This window comes from Ornithorhynchus anatinus, chromosome 15 (assembly GCF_004115215.2).
Source record: "Ornithorhynchus anatinus isolate Pmale09 chromosome 15, mOrnAna1.pri.v4, whole genome shotgun sequence".
NCBI classification, from domain to species: Eukaryota; Metazoa; Chordata; class Mammalia; order Monotremata; family Ornithorhynchidae; genus Ornithorhynchus; species Ornithorhynchus anatinus.
In genome coordinates, this window is record NC_041742.1 from 16,857,069 (window position 1) to 16,869,434 (window position 12,366).

General features: G+C 44.8%; 1 protein-coding gene across 7 annotated transcripts in view; it reads left to right on the forward strand.

Annotated features, from left to right (window-relative positions):
- Nucleotides 1–12,366, forward strand: part of SH3KBP1 (SH3 domain containing kinase binding protein 1) — a 184,315-nt gene that overhangs the window by 154,562 nt on the left and 17,387 nt on the right. For all 7 annotated transcript variants that reach the window (XM_029079759.2, XM_039914149.1, XM_039914150.1 and 4 more), the window contains 4 exons: nt 2,270–2,321; nt 4,719–4,799; nt 6,594–6,756; nt 10,828–10,910. In XM_029079759.2, the coding sequence (XP_028935592.1) occupies nt 2,270–2,321; nt 4,719–4,799; nt 6,594–6,756; nt 10,828–10,910 (379 nt within the window). The remainder of the gene's footprint in view (nt 1–2,269; nt 2,322–4,718; nt 4,800–6,593; nt 6,757–10,827; nt 10,911–12,366) is intronic.

The window sequence follows — 12,366 nt, forward strand, 5'->3', positions numbered from 1 at the left end:
GAAGAATCCCATCAATTTTAAAGCACTCTCCCTGAAGGCTTATCCAAACGACTCTTCACGGCCTGCTCTATAATGTAAATAAATGCATATCTGATCTCAACTCTTTACCCAGCAGTGAAGCATGTTTCCTCTTCTTCCATCCTCGGGGGACCCTAAAAACAGGTGGCTGTTGCCCTGTGGATTCTTGGGGACCACTAATAACATATCCTTCCCCAGCCTTGATAATCTCAGTTCCCTGCACTTTAATTTGTAGGCCTTTCTTTTTGAGAGGCATTTATTAAGTGCTTACTATGTACCAAACACTCTACTAAATGCGTGGTTCAGTGCAAAGAGCACGGGCTTGGGAATCAGAGGTCGGGGGTTCTAATCCTGGCTCTGCCACTTGTCAGCTGTGTGACTTTGGGCAAAGTCACTTAGCTTCTCTGTGCCTCAGTTACCTCATCTGTAAAATGGGATGAAGACTGTGAGATCCATGTGGGACAATCTGATTACCTTCATCTCCCCCAGGGCTCAGAACAGGGCTTGGCATATAGTAAGCACTTAACAAATACCATCATTTGTTTTATTTCATTTTAATAATAATAATGGTGGTATTTGTTAAGCGCTTACTATGTGCAAAGCACTGTTCTAAGCGCTGGGGGGGATACAAGGTGATCAGGTTGTCCCACCTGGGGCTCACAGTTTTAATCCCCATTTTACAGATGAGGTAACTGAGGCACAGAGAAGTTAAGTGACTTGCCCAGAGTCACACAGCTGGCAAGCGGTGGAGCCGGGATTCGAACTCATGACCTCTGACTCCCAAGCCCGGGCTCTTACCACTGAGCCACGCTGCTTCTCTAAGCACATGGGTAGGTACAAGATAATCAGGTTGGACTCAGTCCCTGTCCCAAATGGGACTCACAGCCCAAGTAGAAGAGAGAGTAGGATTTAATCCTTATTTTACAGTTGAGGTAACTGAAACCCAGAAAAGTGAAGTGACTTGCCCAAAGTCACACAGCAGCCAAGTGACAGCTGGGATTGGAACCCCAGTCCTCTGACGCCCAGGCTCTTTCCACTGGGCCACACTGCTTCCCTGTTCATCAACCGTCTAGGTGATGGCTCGACAGCCCACATCCGTAGAGGAGCTTGTTGGCTCAGTGGTGGTTCTTAACTCATGGAAAATGGCTCCAAGCCATATCAGCCTCATCTGTGGCTTGGGTTGTTCCGGTGGCCTTGGCTAGAAAAACTCCTTATGGACCCTCTGGGGTTTCCTTGGCCAGAAGGAAATGAAGTACACAGCGTGAAGCTGGAAGGCGCGGAGATCCCTCCAGGAACAATAGTGGAGGAAAAAAACTCCACCCTCTCCATGCTTTCTCTCAGCATCAATTTTGCCATTAAAGTGGTTTTCCTCCAGCGTTTTCCTACTATTTTTCCTGATGGAGGAGGTGGCCTAGGGGAATTTTCTTTTTGCTTTCGTTATCATTGTATCTTTTGGTCAAGTCTCCCTTTCTAGCAATCCTCAGAGTAGGCCAGAGGGCAAAGCAATTCTAGGGCCTGTGCAGTGACTGATATCGCTGCTCCTTTTTCCTTCTAATGGCACTAAGCCCTGGGATAGACTCAAGATAATCAATAATCAGGTCATAGATAATTCCTGTCCTACAGAGGGCTCACAGTCTAAATAGAAGAAAGAACAGATATTTAATTGGCATTTTTCAGATGAGAAAACTGAGCCACAGAGAAGTTGAAGTGCCCCTGCCCAGAGCCACACAGCAGGCCAGGGGCAGAACTTGTAATTGCACCCTTTACTCACCCCTTCCTCAGCACTTAGGAACATATTCATAATTTTAAAATTTATATTATTGTCTGTATCCCCCTTATTGTGGGCAAAGCACCATTCCCGGACCACACAAAATGCCCAATAAATACTATTGAATGAATGAAGGACTGAAGGGATTGTGTACAGACTGTGTTATATTGTCCTCTCCCAAGCATTTAGTACAGCGCTCAGCATACAGTGAGTGCTCAGTAAATATGATTGATAGATTTATAGAGCTGAGATAGGAGCCCAGGAATTCTGACTTCCAGGCCCATGTTCTTTCCACTAGGCCATGCTGCTTTTCTGCTCAGCTTCGCTGGGGCAGACAGTATTACATTTGTTGACAGACATTTGATTTTGTACCATCTCAAAATACTGTCCACACCATAGCTGGAAAAGTGTCTCTGCTCCACGTGAAAGTCTCTATTGGTCGGCCCAGTGTCTGATGTTTGGTACCTTTGTTTAATTTTTCAGAGACCTAAGAAGCCTCCTCCTCCGTCGGCTCCTGTCATCAAACAAGGCGCAGGTAAGCAATTCCAACTCATGTGAACCGAGAGGCACTTTTTTTCCTATTCATTACAGTGAAAAATCAATGCCCATTCACGAGATCGCATTCGTTTGAGGGATAATGCCAGGGGTCTCTAAATCAGCCATGGCTGCGCTCGAGATTCTCATATGAAAAAATCAAAATTCGCAGCTAGCATAGTAGAGGGAAGCCTTTGCCGGCCAAAATGACAGTGGTCTCAAGCGACCTGTGTCGCATTTGGTTTTCGGTAGAACCGAGCTGTGAAATTATGTGACTGTTGTACTCATCATTCTTTCTAAGCGTTGTTGGAATCAATAAGGAAAAGACCCTCGTGATTTTTTTTTTTCATCCTGCAGGTGTCACACTCAATTTTCAGACCACCCACGAACAGATCTGGGCGGCTGGGTTATTTATTCCCGAAAGAATAGGGTTGATTATTTTCTGCCGAACTGGCACCAGAAGCTTATCCATCATCTGACAAGGCCACTGAAGGTTTCCTCAAACAGAAAGGCCATTATTTAGACTGTACAATAGCTTAAATTTTTCTAATAAAAAAACTTTATTGGGAAACGGTTATCGTTTCTGAGTAAATATTAAATTTAAAACGGATTAAGGCAAAAGGTCATTTACTCCTATAATGGTGGAAAAAGACCAATCTGAATTCGCTATTTGACGATTTTTGTGTATACCATTAATACCGTGTATACCAGAGAAGCAGCGTGGCTCAGTGGCAAGAGCCCGAGCTTGGGAGTCAGAGGTCATGGGTTCTAATCCCAGCTCCACCGCTTGCCAGCTGCGTGATTGTGGGCAAGTCACTTCACTTATCTGTGCCTCAGTGACCTCATCTGTCAAATGGGGATTAAAACTGTGAGCCCCACGTGGGACAACCTGATCACCTTGTACCCCCCCAGTGCTTAGAGCAGTGCTTTGCATATAGTAAGCGCTTAACAAATACCAACATTATTATTATTATTATTATTATTATTAAATAGCTTTATTCTTAAGTAGTTTCCTGTTTAGAATAGAGTTGAATTTGTCACCTCCCAAATGCATAGGTGAGTGAGAAGAGTCAAATTGATTTGGTTAATTCATTCTGATATTTACAGAGTTATACCCTGTAAAAAAATCGGGCCTTACGCTGATCTATTCTCATTTCCTTTGGTACAACTGACGAAGAGACTGTGTTCTAAAATGTGGTGTTAATTAGATCTCCGACACCATTGTTGTCTGCACTGAGTAGTTTGATTTTGCCACCTAGTGGTTACTCCATTATAAATAGTTTTTGTGCCAAAATTTCAGAGGGCAATTTAGCTTACCCTTAAAACAGTTTGTCACTCAGTTTGCTCACCAACTCCCTCTGTGATCTTCCTACATATGGCCTGATTGTGTGTGTGTGTTCAGTTATTTCTGACTCTGATTGCAACACTTCTTATCTTCCTGTCAAGGGTGCCAGAAGTAAATTTGCATTTAACACCAGACAAGGACTAATTTTTTGCTTAGTTGGCAAGGGATGCCCCTGTCATTGTTGGCTAACCTTCCATTTGTTCCCCCCGTTCAGTGATTGGAAGCCACGGATGAGATAGTTAGGTCTCTCTTTGCCGTTACCCTTCAGAGAGTGAATGATGTGGGTTGAAATCGAAGTCTTTTATTCAAAGACATTTGGCGAGGCTGAATTAATGATAGAGAGAGGCTCTTGCTATTGGAGTTTTGTCATCACTTCTCCTTGGAGCCAGTAGGGAGAGGGGTTTGTGGAGGAAGTAGAGACACAAGATTCATCCCCGCAATCAGTAGGACTGTTTGAAGCCGTTGTTCTCTCTAAAATTTAAAAGCAAAGTTGTCTCGGTTAAAAGTTGAATGCTCATTTTAGCAATCGCGTTAGGCGAGTGTTGCAGTTACCTGTTTTATTGGTATGAGGAAATTGTGCCAGAATCCCTTTCCTTTTATCTAACTCCTGAAAGGACTTGGAGTTACTGCTGAGTTTTTGTTTTCTAGTGGATAGAGCAGGGGCTGGGAGTCAGAAGGTCATGGGTTCTAATCCTGATCTGCCACATATGTACTGTGTGACCTTGGGCAAGTTGCTTCACTTCTCTGTACCTCACTTACCTCATGTGTAAATGAGGATTAAGACTGTGAGCCCTATGTGGGACAGGGTCTGTGTCCACCCTGACTAACTTGAATCTACCCTAGCACTTAGAACAGCTCTTGGCACATAGTAAGTGCTTAAAAAGTACCATTTCTATTATCATTATTATTAAATCTACAATTTAGCCTGAATTTTGCAATTGGATTGTCCATGCAGATAACTGTCACCTCTTTCTGGATGTAATCATAAGTGCTTAATTGAGAATATATTTGTTATATTTCAAAATTTGAGTTTGGTTTTCCTTTCTTTAATAGGCACAACTGAGAAAAAACATGAAATTAAGAAGACACCCCCTGAAAGACCAGAATATCTTCCAAACAGAACAGAAGAAAAAGGTTTGAAATCTATTGCCTATTGACTCTTTCCAGTAGGAGACAGAAAAAAAAAATAGACCCCATTGTCAGCTTTTAGAAAAAAGCAATGATTGGAGTTGTGCTTCCTAGTATACGTAGAATGTGCTGATTGATGTTACAGAATCTTGTTCAAGAGAGAAAAGCAGAGGATTATTTGGTGTGTCTTTGAGGCTTCAAATTTCTTTGAATGAACCCCAATCTCCATGGTTTGGTAGCAGCACGACGCAAAAATCTCTTTGGGGTTCTGAGTTGCTCTAGTTATCCATGTGAAGCTTGTACGTGTTTGTAACTTAAACTTTGTCATCACTGTTCAGCCTAGCAAGATAACCGAGACAGGAGAAACAATAACATAAGTTCCTTATTCGGGTCTCCCAATTTTTGTAGATTATTAACTCCTTGAGGGCAGGGAACGTGTATCTTGCTTCTTTACTCTTATCCCAAGTGCTTAGTTCAGTGCTTTATACTTAGGGGGCTCTCAGTGAACCCAACAGGTTGACTGAGAAGATATAAAAACAAATGAAGGGCCTAGTTTCAGAGCATTGCTTGTGTTCCCTTTTTCAGAAAAGATTTAGAGGACATATGCTATTTAAATAACTAGTACTTTCACCTTTAACCCCAAACAATTTTAAGGCACAGGAAGGCAAGAGGAAAATTTAGAACCAGTATGTTTTGGTGCTTCCAACTAGAAAATGCCATTATGTCCCTTCAGAAAGTGTTCTCTAATACTTTTTCAGTACGTAGATTTTAGTTGCAAAAAAAAAGTTTTACCCAAACTACAAAACCTGGAAAAGGTTACATATCAAAGTCCTTAAAACTGGATAGTAAGGCCACAGGTAGCAGTGTGGTCTATGGGCTAGAGCATGGGCCTGGAAGTCAGAAGGACCTGGGTTATAATCCTGGCTCTGCCAAGTGTCTGCTGTGTGATCTTGGGCAAGTCACTTGACTCCTCTATGCCTAAGTTACCTCATCTATAAACTGAGGAGACCATGAGCTCCATGAGGGACGGGGACTGCATTCAACCCGATTAGCTTCTATATTTCCCAGCACTTAGTACATTGCCTGGCATATAGTAAACACTTTAAAAATACCTTAAAAAAGCAAACAGGTTTACAGTGCATACCTCTTAAGTTCTTTTGTGTTTTTTTTGAGAACACAGTTCTTAATGTTAGGAAGTGTTGCATAAGCAAGTAGCACAGGGCCCTGAGAACTGCAATTACTAATAGATATAAGCTTGTATCTACTTGTATCTACTTGTATCGAATCCCAGCTCTTCCACATGTCAGTTGTGTGACTGTGGGCAAGTCACTTAACTTCTCTGTGCCTCAGTTACCTCATCTGTAAAATGGGGATTAAGACTGTGAACCCCACGTGGGACAACCTGATTCCCCTGTGACTACCCCAGCGCTTTGAACAGTGCTCTGCACATAGTAAGTGCCTAACAAATACCAACATTATTATTATTATTACTTCTCGCGTGGCATTTAGTACAGTGCCTGGCACCCAGTAAGAACTTAACAAATTCCATACCGAAGAAAAATCAAGTGAACAGTTTTATGGGGTTTCCCAGGGTGGCTGGAACAAACAACGGAGTAAGACCAGCAGGAAACAACACGGATCTCTGTCTTCAGTTCCTTTTGAGAGCGTGGTCCTTGATTTTAGGAAGTCTTGCATAAGAAAGCAGCACAGGTCCCCGAGAACTGTGATTAATAATGGATCTCTCTGTCCTCTTCCTGAATATATATATGTATATATATATATATAAAAAATGAATTAAAGAAAGACCAGAGAGAGAGCCAAAACTGGTGGACTTGCAGAAGCCGTCCGTTCCTGCCATACCTCCAAAGAAACCTCGGCCCCCCAAGACCAACTCCATGAGTAGACCAGGAGCTCTTCCCCCAAGAAGGCCGGAAAGACCAGTCGTGCCTCTGACACACAACAGGTGAGTATTGAACTCTTGCCGGTTTGTGGGTTGTGAAAGTGTCAATCGAAAAGCCTCAGGAGAGGCGGAGGGAAGGGAGCAGCCGGGGCCGGGATGTCTTAGTGTTTTACCCTCCTTTCCTCGTACTCTGCAAAGTGGCAAAAGAATGGGGTTGGCTATTAGGAGCCCTGGGTTCTAATCCCAACTGTGTGACCTGCGCTAAGTCACTTAACCTCTCTGAGCCTCCTTTTCCTCATCTGTACAGTAGAGATATGGTGTCCGCTCTCTCTTCTTCACTAAACTGTAAGCTCATCGTGGGCAGGGAATGTGTCCGTTATATCATTGTGTCGTACTGTCCCAAACAGTACAGTGCTCTGCAAACAGTAAGCACTCAGTAAATACGATTGACTGATTGATTAAAATGTGAGCCCATGTGGGACAGAGGCTAAATTACCTTGTCCTGTACTCTACCAGTCTCGGCTACGGGAGAGAGAGTCAAGCAGAGGCTTATCCATTCCATTCCCAGCTTGGGCAGTGGCTAGCGAATAGAAGGCCATCTGCTACAAGTCAAAACTCACCCGTGCTGGGCAGCAGTGGCATGGGAGAGAGTCAAGGGTGGAGATTCGAATTTACTACGCGGAGGCGGCAATGGTGAACCACTTCCAGATTTTTACCAAGAAAACTCTATGGATCCACTACCAGAATGATTGCAGGTGGAGAGCGGGGCCTTCTCGGAGAGATGTGTCCGTGGTGTCGCTATGGGTCGGAAACAACTCGACGGCATAAGACGAGACAAGACCCCAGACAAAGAGCAGGGCACGGCACATTGTAGATGTTTTATTAAATCTCCTAAGATGACTTGGCCCAGACTGGTCCCTGAGTTTGAGTTCCAACATCTGGGGCTGTGGAGAAAGATTGTTTCTTGGAAACAGATGTCTTTCATTCTACCTCAGACTCTGTGGCAAACAGCTTTGGAATTGGGAATTTTTTTTTGTTATGGTATTTCAGGGCTTATTATGTGCCGGGCACTGTTCTAAGCACTGGGGTAGTTACAAGATAGGTTGGACACAGTCCCTGTCCTGCATGGGGCTCACAGTCTTAATCTCCGTTTTACAGATGAAGGAACTGAGGAGGCTCAGAAAAGTGAAGCAACTTGCCCAGGGTCAGCCAGCAGACAGTGACGGAGCTGGGATTAGAACCCAGGTCCTTCTCACTCCCAGGCCCATGCTCTAGCCACGGGACCACACTGCTTCTCTATCCTTGAATTCCCAGCCTGGCTTCAGTTTGGCCCTCCTGGGCCTGCTTGCTTCCTTTTCCTCGCCCACCCCAGCCCTCCTGACTCTTTTTTTCCTTGCTAATTTATGCTACTGCTTGTACTGTGTTATCTTAGGATGAGGTGATCATTTGGATGCAGATAACTGCTAACTGTCTTGGATTATTCTAGGGATGAATGTTCTGATTGCAATATTTTTGAACTTGAAAAATCATAATAATAATACCACTAGTAGCAATTGGGATGTTTGTTACATACATCCTCTGTGCCAAGAACTGTATGAAGCACCGGGGTAGATATGAGCCAGTCAGTTCAGATGTAGTTCCTGTCCCATAGACTTCTAATCTAAAAAGTGTATTTAGGAATCCATCATTTTGGTGTCTTGATTATAGACATAATGATGACTTAAAACGCATAGTTTGTCCTCTGCCTAAAGTAATGTATGGAAAATGATAATGGTGGTATTTTTCAAGCCCTTACTCTGGGCTAAGCACTGGGGTTTAGACAAGATGATCGGGCCGTACTCTCCCAAATGCTTAGTACAGTGCTCTGCACACAGTAAGCACTCAATAAATATGACTGAATGAAAAGTCCGTGTCCCATGTGAAAAACCCAGACGCATTCTTTGTAGTTCTACTTTTGGTGAAGGCTGAAAAAGCTTGCATTTCACGCTAGCCATAATGGTTGTGAAAATTAACTCTCACCCTACAAAAGCATCGGGTACTTGGAACTAGGCTAAATCTGAAAGGTAGTTTTAAAAATTCCAAGACGTCACTTACTGAAAACGTGGGTGTCTAGGTAAGGTTGGGGTATTCTTGTGATCTCGAGCAGCTGGGTTTGTGACACTTCAGATAAATGTGGCCAGAGGATCTGTTAGCAGCCTTAAATACATATCTCAGAGAACAGTATTTCTGTCTTTGAAAGAGAAATCAAAACTGATCGGCAATGTGTTAATCTCTGTTTGTAAGGGAATTTACAAATCGATATTTTAAAATTCCCAACCTCTAGGAGACAATCTCCAAAATATCCCATGACACTTTTCCTCTCTAGAAGGATCTGAAACTTCTCTGAAACACCTCTTGCGTTTTTCCACATAGATTTTCAGATAGAATTTCAGGGTGGAACTGTGCATCCAACTGTCTCTGACAGGGATCCTAAGCTGGTCCAGAAAGGAAAGGGTTGGAAAAACAGAATTCCCTTTCCTGTCAACAGCTCCCTCAGAACAATTGGGTGTTTGCTCCAAGGGATGAGAAGAAACTGAATTGCACTTTCCCTGAGGTAATGAAGTCATTTCCCAGGACAATTAAGGCAGCCCCCCCCCCCCCTTCCCCCTTGCAAGGCGAAATTAAAGAATGAAGGTGAGAAATACAGAATGAAGTTTTGAACCTTCCTTAGACCTGCTTATCTAAGTGGCAGAAGGGGAATTAAGTTTAGATCAGCATTTGGGACTTAGTGTACTGAGGGAAAGATAGGGCTTCCTATCTCCAAACAGAATGATTCCTTGATGCTTGGCTTGTAGAAATAACTTCCAGTGAAGTCCATTGAGTTTTTTTTGTGGATTTTGTTTTGTTTTTCCTTTTTTGTTTTTTCTAAAATGTTATTTAAACTCTGCACTAAGCGCTGGGGGAGAAACAGGTTAAACAGGACAGACACGGTCCCTGTCCCACTTGAGGCTCACAATCTAAGTAGGAGGGAGAGCAATCTTGCATCTCCCATTTTACAGATAAGGAAAATGAAGCCCAGACAAGTGAAGTGGCTTGCGGAAGGTCACACAGCAGACAAGTGGTGGATATCTCCTCCCTGACCCTATCCATGTATGAATGCGTGTCCCTGGTGGAAGTAGCAGCGTGGCCTAGAGGATAGAGCCCAGGCCTGGAAGTCAGAAGGTCATGGGTTTTAATCCCAGCTCCACCACCTGACTGCTGTGTGACCTTGGACAAGTCACTTCACTTCACTTCTATGGGCCTCAGTTACCTCATCTGTAAAATGGGGATTAAGACCCTCATTTGGGGCAGAGGCTGTGTTCGACCCGTTTGTCTTGTATCGACCCTAGTGCTTAGAAAAGTGCCTGGCATATAGTAAGTGCTTAACAAATACCATAATAATAGTAATTATTGTCATTATCAGTTGGGGTGTGGACTGGTTGTGTCTCCTGTATTCCTGGGCCGACTTCCAAGTGAAATGACTCTATAAACTGGTAGGCCGCGGGTGACACCTTCTCCCCCCCGTCCCTTCCCGAGACTGTCCTCAAGAGAATTCTAATGTTTCAGCCCCACAGATCTGCCAGGGCCATTAATGGGCCTACGGTGCCATGTGTCCCATCCGGTTGTCAACAGATCCATCAGCGCGGAGTCTACCGGTCTTCCAGGGAGAATTCGCAGCAGGTTTTTCCCAAGGTCAAAAGCGGCCCAGCCTGCGCGAGAGGATCGCGGAACCTCTCGTGCCCTCCCCTGCAAAGAGAACCCTTCCGGCGGCCGCGCAGTCCTACCATTGCTAGCTCGGTTTTCCCTGCAGGTGATTCCCTAGGCCGAGCAGCCATTTCTCCATCCTGAGATTTCCTTCCCGACAAGTTGCTCGGGAGCAGTAGGAGGCCCTGGGCTACCTGAATTAGGCGTCTTCAAGAACAAGTGTTGGAGAAAAGGCTCCTGCAAGGCTAAGTTGGGATCAGAAACGAGGCGTCCGCTTGCAGATGATGGCTTTTTAGGGTGAGCTGTGCCTCCATCCCCTCCAGATAACCCATTCTTCAGACGAGAGGCATCCTTATTCCCACCTCAGGTGTTTCCTAATTCCATAACATCCTGTGTCTTTCTTTCATGTAGGAGTGACAGTCCCAAAATTGAGTTGGGGATTACACTGGCCAGTCCCCCCGACAAGGACCTCCCGGAAAGAAGCAATGACATCGGTGAGTAAAGAGGATTTTTCACTTTCTCTTTGGGAAGTTAAAAATAACAATGCTGGCCCGTCTTGCCGTGCCCTGCTCCTCGAAGCGGCTTGCCCGGAGGAGAGGAGCTGCTTAAATCCAAGGTCATTGGCTCTCTCGGTGTTTCGTGACATGTTTTGCAAGGAGAGAAGTTAAGTGCCGGATTCTATATGCAAAAACTAAATCTCTGTTCATTACTTAATGGCCCTTAAATGAGAATAATAAATGACCTAATTAAAGAGTGAGGACTAACAGCCATTTCCGTGTTTTTAAGTCATGTACATTTGGTTCCAGTGAGCAAGCTCCAGCGGCTGACGACGCCAGGTTTCTCCCTAAAAACAGGTCCTTGAGCTCAGCTTTAGTACCAACTCTGGGTTGTGTCGCAATTAGGAAATAATTCAGTCGCCCAGAGTCACTTAAGGGGCTGCGGCCAAGGGATCGTGGTCGTGCAAGTTAAGGTCCATCTCCGGGGAAGTGATTCTGAAATGATGATGATGGTATTTGTTAAGCGTTTACTGTGTGCCAAGCACTGTTCTAAGCGCTGGAGTAGATGCAAAGTAATCAGGTTGTCCCACATGGGGCTCACAATCTCAATCCCCATTTAACAGATGAGGTAACTGAGGCACAGAAAAGTGAAGTGGATTGCCCAAGGTCACACAGCAGACAAGTGGCGGAGGTGGGATTAGAACCCACGTACTCTGACTCCCAAGCCCGGGCTCTTTCTGCTAAACCATCTAGGAGGGGTGTCTTAAGACAGACAGGGTGGGCCCTCTAGGTTTTTTCCCTGCTTCTAAGCATCACTGGCCATTCGGTTGGGGCGGAGGTTCAGACGATGGATATCGCAAGGAGTGCTGAAACAGGCTGTTGTTGGCCCTCATTGCCAAGTTTAGAAGTGAAGGGCAGCGAGTGTCCACTTGGTACCCCGACAGAACACCACACTACTTGGTACTGTTGGCCGTATTTCACTTCGGAGAAGAAGTCGGGACCATGGTCATCAAAGTCCGGGTGGCGACTGGTGTTGTTGACGGGAGTCCCGTCATCCCCGACTGAATGGCAGAGCGGGATCAGGGCTCGGGGTGGGAGAGTGCGTTGTTACGGCGTTGGCATTGCCCGATGCCCCAGTGGGTTATTAGGACGTCCATTAGTGTCTCGTGGATGCCATGGCAACCAGGGGGAAGTTGTACTGGTCACATCATTCTCAGCCTCTGCCTCGTGTATTCGTGATAGCGGTTGAGTTCTGACTCTTCCTTTGAGTTATATACGATTTGCCCATCGGCAGACCAAGAAAACATGAACCGAGAGCTAGTCGCTATCATGAAGTCATTAGATGGGCATTTATTCCCCCGGATGGGTGGCAGTAATTAGAAAGCCACGCGCTCCTAACTTTGTCTGAGAGTACTTGTCCTCAAAACTAACTTTGCTTATAAACCATTATCAC